Source organism: Canis lupus, chromosome 22 (assembly GCF_048164855.1).
Source record: "Canis lupus baileyi chromosome 22, mCanLup2.hap1, whole genome shotgun sequence".
NCBI lineage: Eukaryota > Metazoa > Chordata > Mammalia > Carnivora > Canidae > Canis > Canis lupus.
Window position 1 is genome coordinate 19,159,785 of NC_132859.1, and position 14,334 is coordinate 19,174,118.

Genomic DNA, 14,334 nt, shown 5'->3' on the forward strand with positions numbered 1-14,334 from the left:
CAACCCCCCATACTTCAGCAAATCTGGCCTGAACTTGGGGTGGACCAAGGCAATTCTCTGAAGGGGAGGCTCTAGGATTGTCAGCTGCTCTCATTTCTCCTTTCCCACCCTGCACTCAGGCCTGCTCATGCTCAGGCCACCCCTGGACAGGTGAACACTTCAGGGGACAGCTTTCCTTACCCACCCCTCAGTGGTCTGACTCCTTCCCTGAGGCCGGACTCCAAGGCCAAGACTGGAAGTCTTACCTTGGCATCAGGCTCCCTCCTCCAGTAAGCCACAAGGAACTCAAATTGGGGTCCCAGGTCTTCCAGCTTAATAACCAGGTGGAAGCCATCCTTGGTGACCTCCATCACGGGTGGGGTGAGGATGGCTGTTGGCAAGATGAAGGGAGAATCAAAGCCAGTCCCAGGCAGGACTGGTTTCCATCCTGAGAGACCAGAACCAAATTATCAGTAGAGACATGCTGGGGTTGTAGGGAAGGGGGTGTGTGTAACTTCCCAGCATGCAGAAGCTGGACTGTCATCCCCCTTATCTGAGACTTTGCTTGCTGTGGTTTCAGTTACCTGTGATGGGGAGAGAAACAGATGATCCTCCCTCTGATATATGATCGGAAGGTCAATAGTAGCCTAACAATACCCAGTGCCTGTGTCATTCCCCTCACTCCTCCCGAGGCATTTTATCATCTCACATCATCACAAGAAGAAGGAGGGCCAGTACAGCACAATAAGATAACTTTGAGAGAGGAGACCACATTCACATAACTTTTATTACAGTATATTGTTATCATTGTTCTTCTATTATTGTTGTTGCTAATCTCTTACTGTGCCTAATTTATAAATTTGACTTTATCATAAGTATGTCTGTATAAGAAAAAACTCAGTATATGTAGGATTTGGTACTATTCTCAGTTTCAGGCATCCACTGGGGGTCCTAGAACATATCCCCTACAAATAAGGGGGACTACTGTATACCAATACTTTCTTGTATTGAGCATACTCAGTAAATGCATTTTGAATGATGAGCAAATTGTTTTAAATGACAAAGACTTAACTACAATTCTTTTTTCACTCCTCTCCTTGACCATGATAAAGTCCTCTGCTCCTTCTTCAGGAGGCACACACACTCAAGAAAAGTGACAGAGTACTCAGGTAAACTTCTCTGTTTTAAAATTTTATAGCCCAGTTCCTCTTTTTCTTTCTTTCTTTATTTGGTGGAGGGGCAGAAAGTGCTCCTCACCTTGACTCATCTAAGTGAGCAGATGTCATTTCTTAATGCTTGCCAAACACCTGCATGAGCTCAGGTCTATACAGAACAGTTGGGTCCATTCCTTGCTCATCAGGAATGAACATACCTGCAGGGCCATGTGTATCACTGTAGCTCAAAGAGTGATATATACTGGCTGTTGATGACTTTCAAGCATTAGGAAATCAGCAGCCTGTGAATGGGTTGGATTCTATTCTTGGTCCAAGAATTCTTCACTTCCTATTTTTAATGGGAATGTTGGAAAGTCAGAGGATTTTACAAATTCCAGTAGTCAACTCTAGAAATTACACCTTAAGCACAAACACGCATCTTTCACATTGTTGGATCCCAAACAGGGAGGCCAGCAGCCCCTGTGGATTCTTTCCCATCAGCAGACCAAGAACAGAGGGCATACACAGGCAACCTCCAGTCCCTGGCTACAGATGATGGATCCACACTTGCCTGTCAGATCTAGACACTGCAGGACCAGAAGGGCCACCCCAATGTTTGGCCTTGGCTTGGGAAGTACAGTGGAGTGAGTTCTGAGCTAAATCCCCCTGCACTGGGGTCCGTGGATACTCAGAGGAAAAGCAGTTCCTGGAGGAAGTTTTTGGAGAGCAAAGCATTTCCTGGCATTTGAAGAGCTACCTCGATAGGGGACAGGAGAAGTGAGGAAGTCAGGGACCAACTGTGCAAAACATAACCAGTTCAGAAGCTTCGGTTTTAAGTAAACATTATAAAATTGGATCCTCTCTTCTCCAAATTGATTGAGAATAGAATTAGAGAAAATGACCTAAAGTCATTTTAGTTCAGAGGAACATTCTTGACAGTGTTGGGACAGGAACCTCTGCCCTATGCATTCTATATACTTAGCTCATTTCATCCATCCAGCAAGCATAGGAAGACAAACATGATTCCTGTTGTTCAGATGATGTAACTGAGCCTCAGAGAAGCTACGTGACTTGTCACACAGTTAATGGCCAGAATTTGAGCCCATGTCTTTCCACATTTCTAGCCTCTGCTGGTGGGGTATTAGCCTCCCTATGAGTGGACCTCAAATCCAGCTATCCATGAGAACAACCTGGGGAAATCGTAAACTCCCAGGAACAGAACGCACATAGATCACTTAAATCAGACTCTCTGTGGATAGGCCCTGGACACATGGCTCTAAATCTCTGCCATGACTGGAATGTGTCATCAAGGTTAAGAACCTCCACTCTCAGGCAGCCCAAGTAGCTCAGCGGTTTAGCTTAGGGCATGATCCTGGTTACCTGGGATCGAGTCCCACGTTGGGCTCCCTGCATGGGGCCTGCTTCTCCCTCTGCCTGTGTCTCTGCCTCTCTCTCTCTCTCTCTATCTCTCTGTCTCTCATGATTAAATAAGTAAAATCTTTAAAAAAAAGAACCTCTGCTCTCAACAAGGTGTCCCCTTAGGAGTAGGAGAACCTTTTCAGAAGAGCCTTAAAACAAGATTTTTCACATGCCTGGGGAGAAGTTGGGATGGCCTTTTTCAAAGGCAAAGGAACAGATTTAATGTCCCTTTAAGAGTGACAATTCCATCCTCACTCTGTAGCTTACTCTACCTCCACAGGGATCACATGGGATGACATCTTTTACCTTCTGGTGCAGGTACAGAGGCTCCTTCCTGTTCCTCAGCTTCTCCAGCAGTAAGATCCTTTCCTGTTTATACTGGTCTTCTCAAGCACAAGTTGTTACTGCGCACCCCTGCCCATGTAGTTTTATAAGCACTTGACCTCCATCTGACCTGTACCTTCCTTTCCAACAATAGCTGCCAGTCCTTAGCAATGGTCTTGGCTGGAGCCCCAGGCTCTTAGATGCTGAAGAGAGGTAGTTCTGGGTCTTGCCTGGGCACTGCACCCTCCAGTGTCCCTCAGTCTCCTCCAGTGCCTCGCACTGGGATCACACTGAGTCTGCTGTATCCTCTCAGTGCCTGGGGAAAGAGGCCTGGGCAGAGAAAGTCACATTTTGCACCAAAATTCTTATTGGTGTCCCATTCTGGTGGTCCCATTCTTGCCCCCACCTCTTCCCTACTCTACTCTCTGGCTCTAAGCTCTAAGCATCCCTTGGGCAACAATAATATAACACTTACCAATAGCTGAGTGCTATGATAGGATGGCACTGCCCTGACTATTTACATGTTTCATCTTATATAGTCCCCGTCACTACCCAGCCAGGCAAACTGTTGCCCTTTCTGCGGGTGAGGAGGCAGGCAGGGTGTCAGCTATCAATGGCTGAGCTGGGATTTGAATCATACCTGACTCTAGAGGGCCAAATTCCCCTTCAAATCTGTCTTAACCTTCCTCAGCCCCTTCCAGCTTGGGCCCCCTGATCTTCTAAATCCTCCTGATTTCTACCCAATCTTATACACTCCTCAGTAACCTTTGACTTATCCTATTGCTATAGATGCTGCCCTAAACCTTCTTTTGTCCTCACTCACAGCACAGGATCTTCTGCTACATCAAGAAAGCAGAATTCACCAAAGGCCTTTCCCCTGCCTTTCCCATAGCTACAGCCTGGTCACATTATTGCCTTTGCCTGTTCTCAGGGGCGGAGCTGCCTTGCTCCTTCCCCGCCCCTCCACTCAATCCTTCACCTAGCAGCCTCATCACCATCCCAAATATTCCATGAAGCCATTTTCCCAAGGACCCATTTAGGGCCCTCCTTCAGGCTATCAGCAGCTCTTTTCCAGGGCACTACCTGCCTGGCCACCTATGGGTGCCCTTCCCTCTATTCACTTTTTAAACCCCAAAGCTTCCAGGATCCTGTCCTGGTTTCTCTTTGTCCTCATATCTTGTCCCTGGACAATCTCATTTGCTCCCAAGCCTTTAACTATTAATTCTGGGGTGCCTGGGTGGCTCAGCTATTTAAGTGTCTGCCTTCGGCTCAGGTCATGATCCCAGGGTCCTGGGATGGAGCCCGGAACCTGGCTCCTTGCTCGACGGGGAGCCTGTTCCTCCTTCTCCCTCTGCCTGTCGCTCCCCCTGCTTGTGCTCTCTCTCCACTCTGTCAAATAAATAAATAAAATCTTTAAGAAAAAATTTTGTGTTGTGCCTGAACTTGGCCTGTCTGAGCCCAAGGGCCTGATTTCTAGCTGCCAATCAGACATCTGTAGCATGCTATCTTGTAGGAGCCTCCATCTCAAAGAGCCCAAAGCCAGGAGTGTCTCCTGTTCCTCCTGGGTTCTCTGCCTTGGATGATGTTCTCATCAACCCCAACTGGAAGCTGGACACCATCATTGTCTCTCCCCACTTCATCTTCCAATAACTCAAGCTCTGTCCTTTCTAACTCAGCCATGTCTCTGGAATGTGCCCTCTCCTTCCTGTCCCCTTACTCACTCCTGGGATCAAGACCAATTTTGGCTCAGCTGGAGTGACAACCCCCTTCTCACTCTTCCCCTGCCCTGCAGACTTGTCCTACTTCAGTTCACTTTCCACACAGCATTCAGAGTGATTAGTGTATAAGATAGACCTGGCCTACACCCTCTCTTCATCCATGACTCCCCTCTGCTGATTTCAACAGGTTTCATGGAAAGCCCTTTACCATGTGACCAGCCTTTGCTCCTGCTGTTCTCCAAACAAACACACCCTTTTTACACACTGGCCATTGTTTGCACTCTGCCATATTTGGCCACCCATCTGGATTTTTGCCATACTTTTTTCTCAATCATTTTCCGGTACTATCACTATAGAAAAGTTATTTATTTCCCAGTTACTGTTTCTGGTGAGTCTGATAAATCTATAGATCCTATTGCACAAAGAAGCTGCGCATGCAGGGAACAAATATCAGGTTAATGAGGCACTAGATGGAAAGCAATGTAAGATTTATTGAGGTGCTATCTAGACAGAAAGAAGCAATCCCAGCTCCATGTCCTCACTTCAGAACAGCTCTCCTTCCATGTTCCCCACCATCTGCAGACTCTGACGGAGACAGCCAGGAATGAGTTTGAAAGTCTCTTTCAGAATGAGAGGGCATGTGCCAAGTAGTTGGTAATTTTTGAAATGGGCCAGTTAGGACTGTTTTTGTTCATGGTGCTCTGGCTTTTCAAGTCTAGTTTGATGCTAACAAGAATCCTGAAAGTCGCAGTGAATGTGGTTCCTGAAGGTAAGGCCAATGGAAGTAGGGGAGTAAGGAGAGAAGTGCCTTACTTGAGTTTCGATTAAAGGGATGCTGCAGAGTGCTCCAGGCTGAGGTCTGTGAGCCTAAGGTGGCCCTGACGCGGAGGTTGTATGGCACTGTGGCAGTGATGTCATCAGTGATGTCACATGCAGGACCTTCAGTGGGTGAGCACCAGCTGCTGGGAATCCAGATGTGGCTCATGTACAGGCTTTCATACTCCCTGGCCAAGGAGAGGAGGGCACAGTGTCATTCCAGCCCCTTTTACCCAGGCACAATGACAGGTGCAAGTAACTGCCTCATTCACCTACTTTGGGTCAGCAAAACAAGCATTTTCTCCACACTCCAGTTCCTTCACTCTATTTCCTCACCAACCATCCATTCTTTCTTAGTCCTTTTATCACTAAACAAGGGAAATGGAGGTGTAAACTCCAGTCTGTCCTGGCCTCTCCATCTCTACAGCAACCCCCCTCCCAGTCTCAGTTGCTGTCATCCCTGACCTTGCTATGGTCTCCTGATTGATCTTCCAGCTTCCACTTCTGCTGTCCTTCAAACCATTCATCACTCAACAGATTGTGACATTTCTCTTCTTAATGGCTTCCAAAGCACTCAGAATGGAATCCAAACTCTTCCCTGTGGTCTGTAAGACTCTCTGGCCTTCTCTCTCACTCTGTCCCTAAACATGATATTCCCTCTACACTGGCCTTCTTTTCACTCTTCCCACATGCTGAACTCTTGTTACCTTAGGATCTTTGATTACCTGTTCACTGTGTCTCAAAAGTTGTATCCCACTATTCACATTGGTTGGCTCCTCCTATCCTTCAGATGCCAGCTTAAATATCACCTGCTCAGAAAGACCTCCCCTGACCACCTAATTAAAAGGCACCTCAGAGTCCACTCTCTATGGCATCAGCCTTTCAGGTTTCCTCCTAGCACAGAATACTATCTGAAGTCACCTAGAGCAGTGCTGCCCAGTAGAACATGTTCTATATCTGTGTTGTTCATTATGGTAGTCACTAGCCATATATGGCTATCAAGAACTTGATTTGTGACTAGTATGACTGAAAAACAGACACTTTAGTGTAATTTTAATTAATTTCAATTTAAATAGCTATCTGTGTCTAGTGCTACCACACTGGACAATGTAGACCCAGTATATTTATTTATTTACCTTTTTACTGTCTGTCTCCTCTTCTAAATATAAGTTTCCCATATCTAGAAACCCTGTCAACTGTACCCCAAGCCTAGAAGAATGTCTACACACTTAAGTGCTCAGTTTGTATTTACTGTTAATGAAACAGACTGAGTGCCTTCTATGTCCCTGTCCCTCCTCAACAACTCTCAGAACCTGGACACCTGGAGAAAAGCAGACCTGCTTGACCCCAGGTCCAGCTAACCTTTAGGGTCATGATTTATTTTGGCTCCTGTGGGCATGCCCAGAGTCAGGAAAACTGAGGTCTCCTCTCACCTCCAAAGGATATGCATCTCCAATGATTAATCCACTTTGATCAGAGTCAAATACATTTCTTAAGATTTACTTTAGTATTGGACAGTTGGCTCATTGTTGAAAAGAAGCTCTACCAAAATGTGTTTATATACACTTACATTCCCAGACAGTTCACTGTCAAATCCACAGGACTATTTCCTTTGCTTCTTCAACTGTCCTGATGTCCATGCAGACAGAGGAGGCAGATCATGGGAAATAATCTATCCCTGGGCTCACAAAGTCTCCTTAAGCTTTGGAATGAAGACTCTACCTCCAGGAATCAAATACTCATTAAAGGAAGAAAAATTAGAAACAAAAAAACTCACCCCTGGTACTCAACAAAATAGTATATTATTTCTCCAGGCACAATCACTGGGCTCCATGTCAAGAGATGCTTCATGTTGGTTGATTGTACAGAGAGGTTCTGAGGGGCAGGCAGGACAGCCACTCCATCTGGGATTGAGGCATTTAGACGGGCTGACATTTGGACTCGTATCAGAGGAATGTCACAGCTTCAAATTAGTTTCTAATGAAAGGCCTTACGTGTTAATGAACCAGAAACAATTCTAATGTCATCATACTTGTGTTGACGCTAAATTTTTGCTGCCATAATTGTAATTCTGCCTTTCATGATAAATGGCATATTAACATTAATAATAATAATGGCTAGTATTGTGAGTACTCACTGTGTTCTATCTAGGCCATGTGTTAGATTATTACCTGATTATCTCATGTAATCCTCATGATCATACTGGGATGTACAGACCATTGGTTTCTCCATTGTACAAATGAGAAAACTGAAGCACATTACTTAACAGCTTTTATGTCTGATCCACCTAGATGTAGGCCTTGACTCTGCCACTTGCTAACCATGTGACCAAACCCATGCAGACTCCTGCCACTTTCTCCTCCTGCTTTGCCATCATCGGGTGCCAAAACATATTCCTTCACATTCCCCAAGAAGCCAAATGGCGTATCAGCTGCCTGCTGGGAAGTGCAGGCTTAGGCCTGCTGTGGAAGGAATACAATCCCAAAGGGCACCAAGCCAAATTAGAGATTCCACCCCAGGCAGACCGTAGACCCCTGAGCCAGTTGGGATCCAAGTAACTCCCGCATAGGTGTGTGTGGTGTGCCCAGAGTGTGCACACAGTGGGTCTGTGGTTTTCATGCAGAATCAAAGAGACCTGTGAAACTGAACCTGTACTAAGGAGATGAGCCGTCCTGGGGCTCATCTTTGCATGCAGCCCAGGGTGCAGCCTGGATCTTCTTCTATGGTCCTTCTCCTCCCACTTTTACACACTTCTGTTTTAATGCCTAACACCTGCCTCCTTTGCTGTTACAACTGCAGTGATAACATCGGTAACACAGTGGGGGAGGAACTGGGGCCCTCACCCAGAGCCTTTTCATCTCTGTGCCTGTCTCCAGATTGGCACCTGTTGTTCGTTATCAAGCCTTGTGACCACAAGGGAATGAGGGGCTGCTGGGGATATCCCGCCTATGCCCTTCCTTCTCTGATGTAGAACCCTGGTGATCTATGTCCATCTCATTCACAGTATCCCCAGCCAGCCCTGCAAGGAAACACCTGGGTTACCCACAGGGAAGCTTCCTGCCTGCCTCACTTAACTTTGTAATCACCCAAAGGATGAAAAGGAAAAGAGCCAGATGCAGGGGGGATGGCTCAGGGGAGTGGGGCATGGTCCTCTCCAACATCTTTCCTCTGGTAAAGTATACAACACATTTCTATAGTCAGAAATGTGGGTATTACATAGCTATGTAAATATACAACTATAATTAGTAATTTTTTAAATCTTAAGAATGAAATCTTCAGGCCCAGATGGTTTCACTGAAGAAGGCCACCAAATATTTTTTAAAAATTTAACACCAATTTTATACAATCTCTTCAAAAAAATAGAAGAGAAAAATTCTCTAACTTATCCTACAAAGCCAATATTACCCTGAAATCATAATCAGACAAAGATAGTACATATTTTTAAAACAAAAACAAAATCCAACAAAATAATATATCTCATGCACTTAGATGCAAAAATCTTCAACAAAATGCTAGCAATCCAAATTCAATAATATATAAAAAAGATCATACATCACGACCAAGTAGGATTTATTCCAGGTGCAAGGTTAGTTCAACATTTGAAAATCAATTAATGCAATCCACCATATCAATAAATGAAAAAAAAATCAGTCATATCAACTGACACAGAAAAAGTACCTATAAAATCTAACACTCATTCTTAATGTAAAAAAGAAATCATCTCTCTTCAAGTTAAGAACAGCAGGTAGTTGTCTCATTTTGATAAAAACCATTTACAAAAACCCTAGAGCCAATATCTTAATGACAAAAGACTAAATGCTTTCCCCCTAAAACCAGGAACAAGGCAAGGATGTTCACTCTCACCACTTTTATTCAACATAGTACTGCAAGTTCTAGCAACTGCCATAAGGCAAACAAAAGAAGTAAAAGGCATTACAGATTGGGTGAAGTAATGAAACTCGTGTCTGCAGGTGACATGATAGGCTATACAGAAAATCACATGAAATTGGGGCACCTGGCTGACTCAGTTGAGATCATGCAACTCTCAATCTCAGGATTGTGAGTTGAGCCCCACATTGGGTGTAGAGAATACTTAAAAAATTCAAATCTTTAAAAATGAAAGAAAGAAAATCCCATTGAATCTACAAAAAACCAAACCAAAAAAAACCTCCTAAAACTAATAAATGAGTTCAGCAAGTTCATAGCATACAAGAGAAACAAAAAAATTATACTTCTACATATTAGCAATGAACACTTATATACCAAAATTTAAAATACTATTTACAATCACTGAAAAAAAAAATTCTTAGGCATAAACCTAGCAAAACACATCTAGGATTTATATGGTGAAAACTCTACAGTGCTGGTAAAAGATTTCAAAGGAAATCTTAAAAAATGGAGATACATACTGAGTTAATGCATTGGACAATTCAACATAATTAAAATGGTAATTTTCCCCAAATTGATAAACAGATTTAATGTAATTCCTATCAAAGCCCATCAAGGGTTTTTTATAGATATAGACAAGATTTTTTCTAAAATGAATAAGAAAAAGTAAAGGAACTAGAATAACTAAGACAACTTTGAAAAATAACAAAATGAGAGGAATAAATCTACCCAATTTCAAGACTTATAGTAATTGGGAAAAACTAAAAAGACTAAACTAAAAAGACACAGATTAACGAAACAGAATAGAGATCCCAGAAATAGACCCACACAAATATGTTCAACTGATTTTTGACTAAGGTACAAAAGCAATTCAGTAGAGGAAGGGATAGCTTTTCAACAAACAATACTAGAGCAATAGGACATCTGCAAGACAATAATAATAAATCTCAGCCTAAATTCCTCACTCAAAGTAGATCATAGACTTAATGTAAAATTCTAAGACTTATAAGAAAAAAACATTTAAAAAATCTTCAGGTCTAAGCAAAGAGTAAACACCAAAAGCAATATTCATAAAAAGAAAAGTTTATAATTGAGGGGATCCCTCGGTGGCTCAGCAGTTTGGAGTCTGCCTTCGGCCCAGGGCATGATCCTGGAGTCCTGGGATCAAGTCCCATGTCGGGCTCCTTGCATGGAGCCTGCTTCTCCCTCTGCCTATGTCTCTGCCTCTCTCTGTGTGTCTATCATGAATAAATAAATAAATAAAATCTTTAAAAAAAAAAGAAAAGTTTATAATTGAACATCATCAAAATTAACCCTTTGCTCTGCAAAAGAACCTATTTAAAAAAGAGAAGACAAGCTACAGAATGGGAGAAAATATTTGCAAGCTGTGTATCTTCACAAAGGACTCATGTCTAGAACGTATAAAGAACTCTCAAAATTCAATAGTATAAAAGCAGAATTAGAAAATAGGCAAAAGACATGAAGAGACATTTCACTGAAGAGCACATACAGATGGCAAAAAAGTACATGAACATCATTAGCTATTAGGAAAATGCAAATTAAAACCACAATAAAACAGCACTACACAGCTATTAGAATGGCTAAAATCTTTAAAAACAACAAAACCAAATCCTGGTGAGGATGCAGAGAAACTGAATCATTCATACATCGCAGGCAGGAATGTAAAATGGTATTAGCCACTCTAGAAAATATATTTGCAGTTTCATGTAAAACTAAACTTGTAATTACTATATAACCCAGCAATTTCACTCTTGGGCATTTATCCCAAAGAAATGAAAACTTATATCACAAAAGATCTGCACATGAATATCCACAGACAAACTGGAATCAACCCATATGTCCTTCAAGAATTAAATGGTTAAGGATACCACCTCACACTAGTGAGAATGGCTAAAATTAATAAGACAAGAAACAACAAATATTGGAGAGGATGTGGAGTAAGGAGAACCCTCTTGCACTGTTGGTGGGAATGCAAACTGGTACAGCCACTCTAGAAAACGGTGTGGAAGTTCCTCAAGAAGTTAAAAATAGAGCTACCTTATGACCCAGTGATTGCACTACTGGGTATTTACCCCCAAAGATACTGATGTAGTGAAACATCAGAACACCTGCACCCCAATATTCATAGCAGCAAAGTCCACAATAACCAAATTGTTGAAGGAGCCATGACGTCCTTCAACAAATGAATGGATAAAGAAGATGTGGTATATATATATATATATATATATATATATATATATATATATATATATACAATGGAGTATTACTCAGCGATCAGAAAGGAAAATACCTAACATTTGCCTCGATGTGGATGAAACTGGAGGGTATTATGCTGAGTGAAATACATCAGTCAGAAAAAGAGCAATCATCATATGGTTTCATTCATATGTGGGGTATAAGAAATAGTGAAAGGGACCATAAGGGAAGGGGGGGAAACTCAGTGGGGAAAAATTAGAGAAGAAGACAAACCATGAGAGACTCCTAATCGTGAAACAAACAAAGGATTGCAGAAGGGGAGTAAGGTGGGGGGGATAGGGTGACTGGGTGACAGGCACTAAGGAGGGCACTTGATGGGATGAGCACTGGGCATTATACTATATGTTGGCAAACTGAATTTAAATTTTTTTTTTAAAAAAAGAGCTAAATGCTTAAACAAACTATGCTATATCCACCCATGGAATACTATTCAGCAATTAAAAGGAACAAACTAATGATACACAAAATAATTTAGGAAATCTCAGGGAACTTTGCTGACTGAAAAAAGCCAATCCCAAAAAGCTACATATTATATGATTCTATTTATATAACATTTTTGAAATGATAAAAGTTTGTAAATGGAGAACAGATTAGTGATTGCTAGGGGTTAGAAACAGGGAAGGGAGGAAGAGGAAGGAGGTATAGTTATAAAAGGCAATAGGAGGTATCATTGTGATGTTGGGATAGTTCAGTATCTTGACTGTGGTGGTAAATACACAAAGATACACACATTTGTGCACTTGCACATACATACACAAATGAGTACAAGTAAATCTGGAGAAATCAGAATAAGATGGGATTGTATCAATGATGTCAAAATTCTGGTTGTGATATTGTGCTATCCTTCTGCAAAATGCCACTTGAGGGGAACCTGGGCTCCCTGTATTATTTCTTATAATTGCATGTGAATCTAGAATTTCCTCAACAAATTTTCAGTTAAAAAAATACAACTATGATGTCATCATACCTAAAAAATATAGTATTAATTCTGATTATCTGAATGATGGGATACATTTTATTTTAGTTTTATGATAGTCACACACACAGAGAGAGAGAGAGAGAGAGAGAGGCAGAGACACAGGCAGAGGGAGAAGCAGGCTCCATGCACCGGGAGCCCGACGCGGGACTCCATCCCGGGTCTCCAGGATGGCGCCCTGGGCCAAAGGCAGGCGCCAAACCGCTGCGCCACCCAGGGATCCCAATGGGATACATTTTAAAAGATCATGATGGGGACGCCTGGGTGGCTCAGTGGTTGAGCATCTGCCTTTGGCCAAGGGCATGATCCTGGAGTCCTGAGATCGAGTACCGCACTGGACTTCCTGCATGGAGCCGACTTCTCCCTCTGCCTGTGTCTCTGCCTCTCTCTGTGTCTCTCATTAATAAATAAATAAAATCTTAAAAAAATAAAAATAGAATAAATTAAAGATCATGATGAGATAAACTCAGTATGAAAATGAACCTAGGAAAAAATGTAAAGCTCTGCAATTAGATCTAGTCAATTAAATCAGTGAAAGAGACCTGTTTACGGAGGGTGATTTGATGATTAGGGCACTCAGGATTTAAGCAACACACCCTGAGGTTGAATTACTGGGTATATCTTTCTTCATGAGGGGGCACCTAGGCAGGAAAACAGCAAAAGATGTCCCAACCTTTAAGTGGCTCCATTATGTTAGTGCAATAATTTGCACTTGTGTGACTCCCTTCTACTTGTGAATTTCCAAATCTAACTTGATTATGAACAAAACACTCAGTGTCATTACTGTATCAAGATGAAAACTGCTGCTTCTTGGGGCACCTGGGCAGCTCTATCAGTTAAGCATCTGCCTTCAACTCTCATCATGATCCCAGGTTCCAGGGATCAAGCCCAGAGTCAGGCTCCCTGCTCAGTGGGGAGTCTGCTTGTCCCTACTCCTACCCCATCCTCTCCCTTCCCCCTATCTCCTCCCTTCTCCCTATCCTCTCTCCAACTCCTCCCCTCCCCCTTGCTTGTGGGCTCTCTCTCTCTCTCAAACAAATAAATAGATAAAATATTAAAAAAAAAAACTACTGCTTCTTTCTGAGCCCTAAAGGCAACATCCTTAATATCCTGTTATTTCTATAGTGTATTCTGAATTTCATCTTTGTTTTACTCATGTTTATGTAGCACATATACACTGGGTATGAGATGGAAAAACAATAATGCCCATGAACTACTGATGCCATTTAAAAGAGTTACCTAGGAAGTATCATGGCACTGCATGAGGAAGGATTTGTTTTCTGCTAGGACACGAAATAGGATATAGGAAATGACTCTATGAAATGGGAACTCAAACTGGTAGTGACTCTTTCTACTGTCAAAGGGTTAAAAAAAATCCTGTCCCACTGCTACAGAATGCTGACTCTGGACTTGAGAAGACAAAGAGAGAAAAAAACACACAAAACTTTGTTATCCACACAGCATTCTCATTAACAAGAAGTGTCATCAATCAGCCAGGAGCAATGTGTATTGAAGTCTCTGAAGAAACCAGTTAATAAAGACTCTACCTGATGTAAATTGGCAAATGCAAAAACAAAGAATACAACTGATCCTTGAACAACAAGGGGTTGAACTCTGCAGATCCACTTACCCACAGATCTTTTTTTTATAAATACACTACTATAAATGTGTTATCTCTTCCTTATGATTTTCTTTTGTTTTTTAAGATTTTTATTTATTTATTTATTCATGAGAGACACAGAGAGAGAGGCAGAGATAGAGGCAAAGGAAGAAGCAGACTCCC

General features: G+C 42.3%; 1 protein-coding gene across 5 annotated transcripts in view; it reads right to left on the minus strand.

The window, feature by feature from the left end:
* The window catches only part of IL20RB (interleukin 20 receptor subunit beta), a 37,286-nt gene that overhangs the window by 13,560 nt on the left and 9,392 nt on the right, over nt 1–14,334 (minus strand). For 4 of the 5 annotated variants that reach the window (XM_072792604.1, XM_072792606.1, XM_072792603.1 and 1 more), the window contains 3 exons: nt 7,188–7,314; nt 5,408–5,598; nt 246–370 (listed from right to left, as the gene is read on the minus strand). In XM_072792604.1, the coding sequence (XP_072648705.1) occupies nt 246–370; nt 5,408–5,598; nt 7,188–7,314 (443 nt within the window). Of the gene's footprint in view, nt 1–245; nt 371–5,407; nt 5,599–7,187; nt 7,388–14,334 lie in introns of all 5 variants that reach the window. The other variant, XM_072792607.1, reaches the window with a different exon arrangement.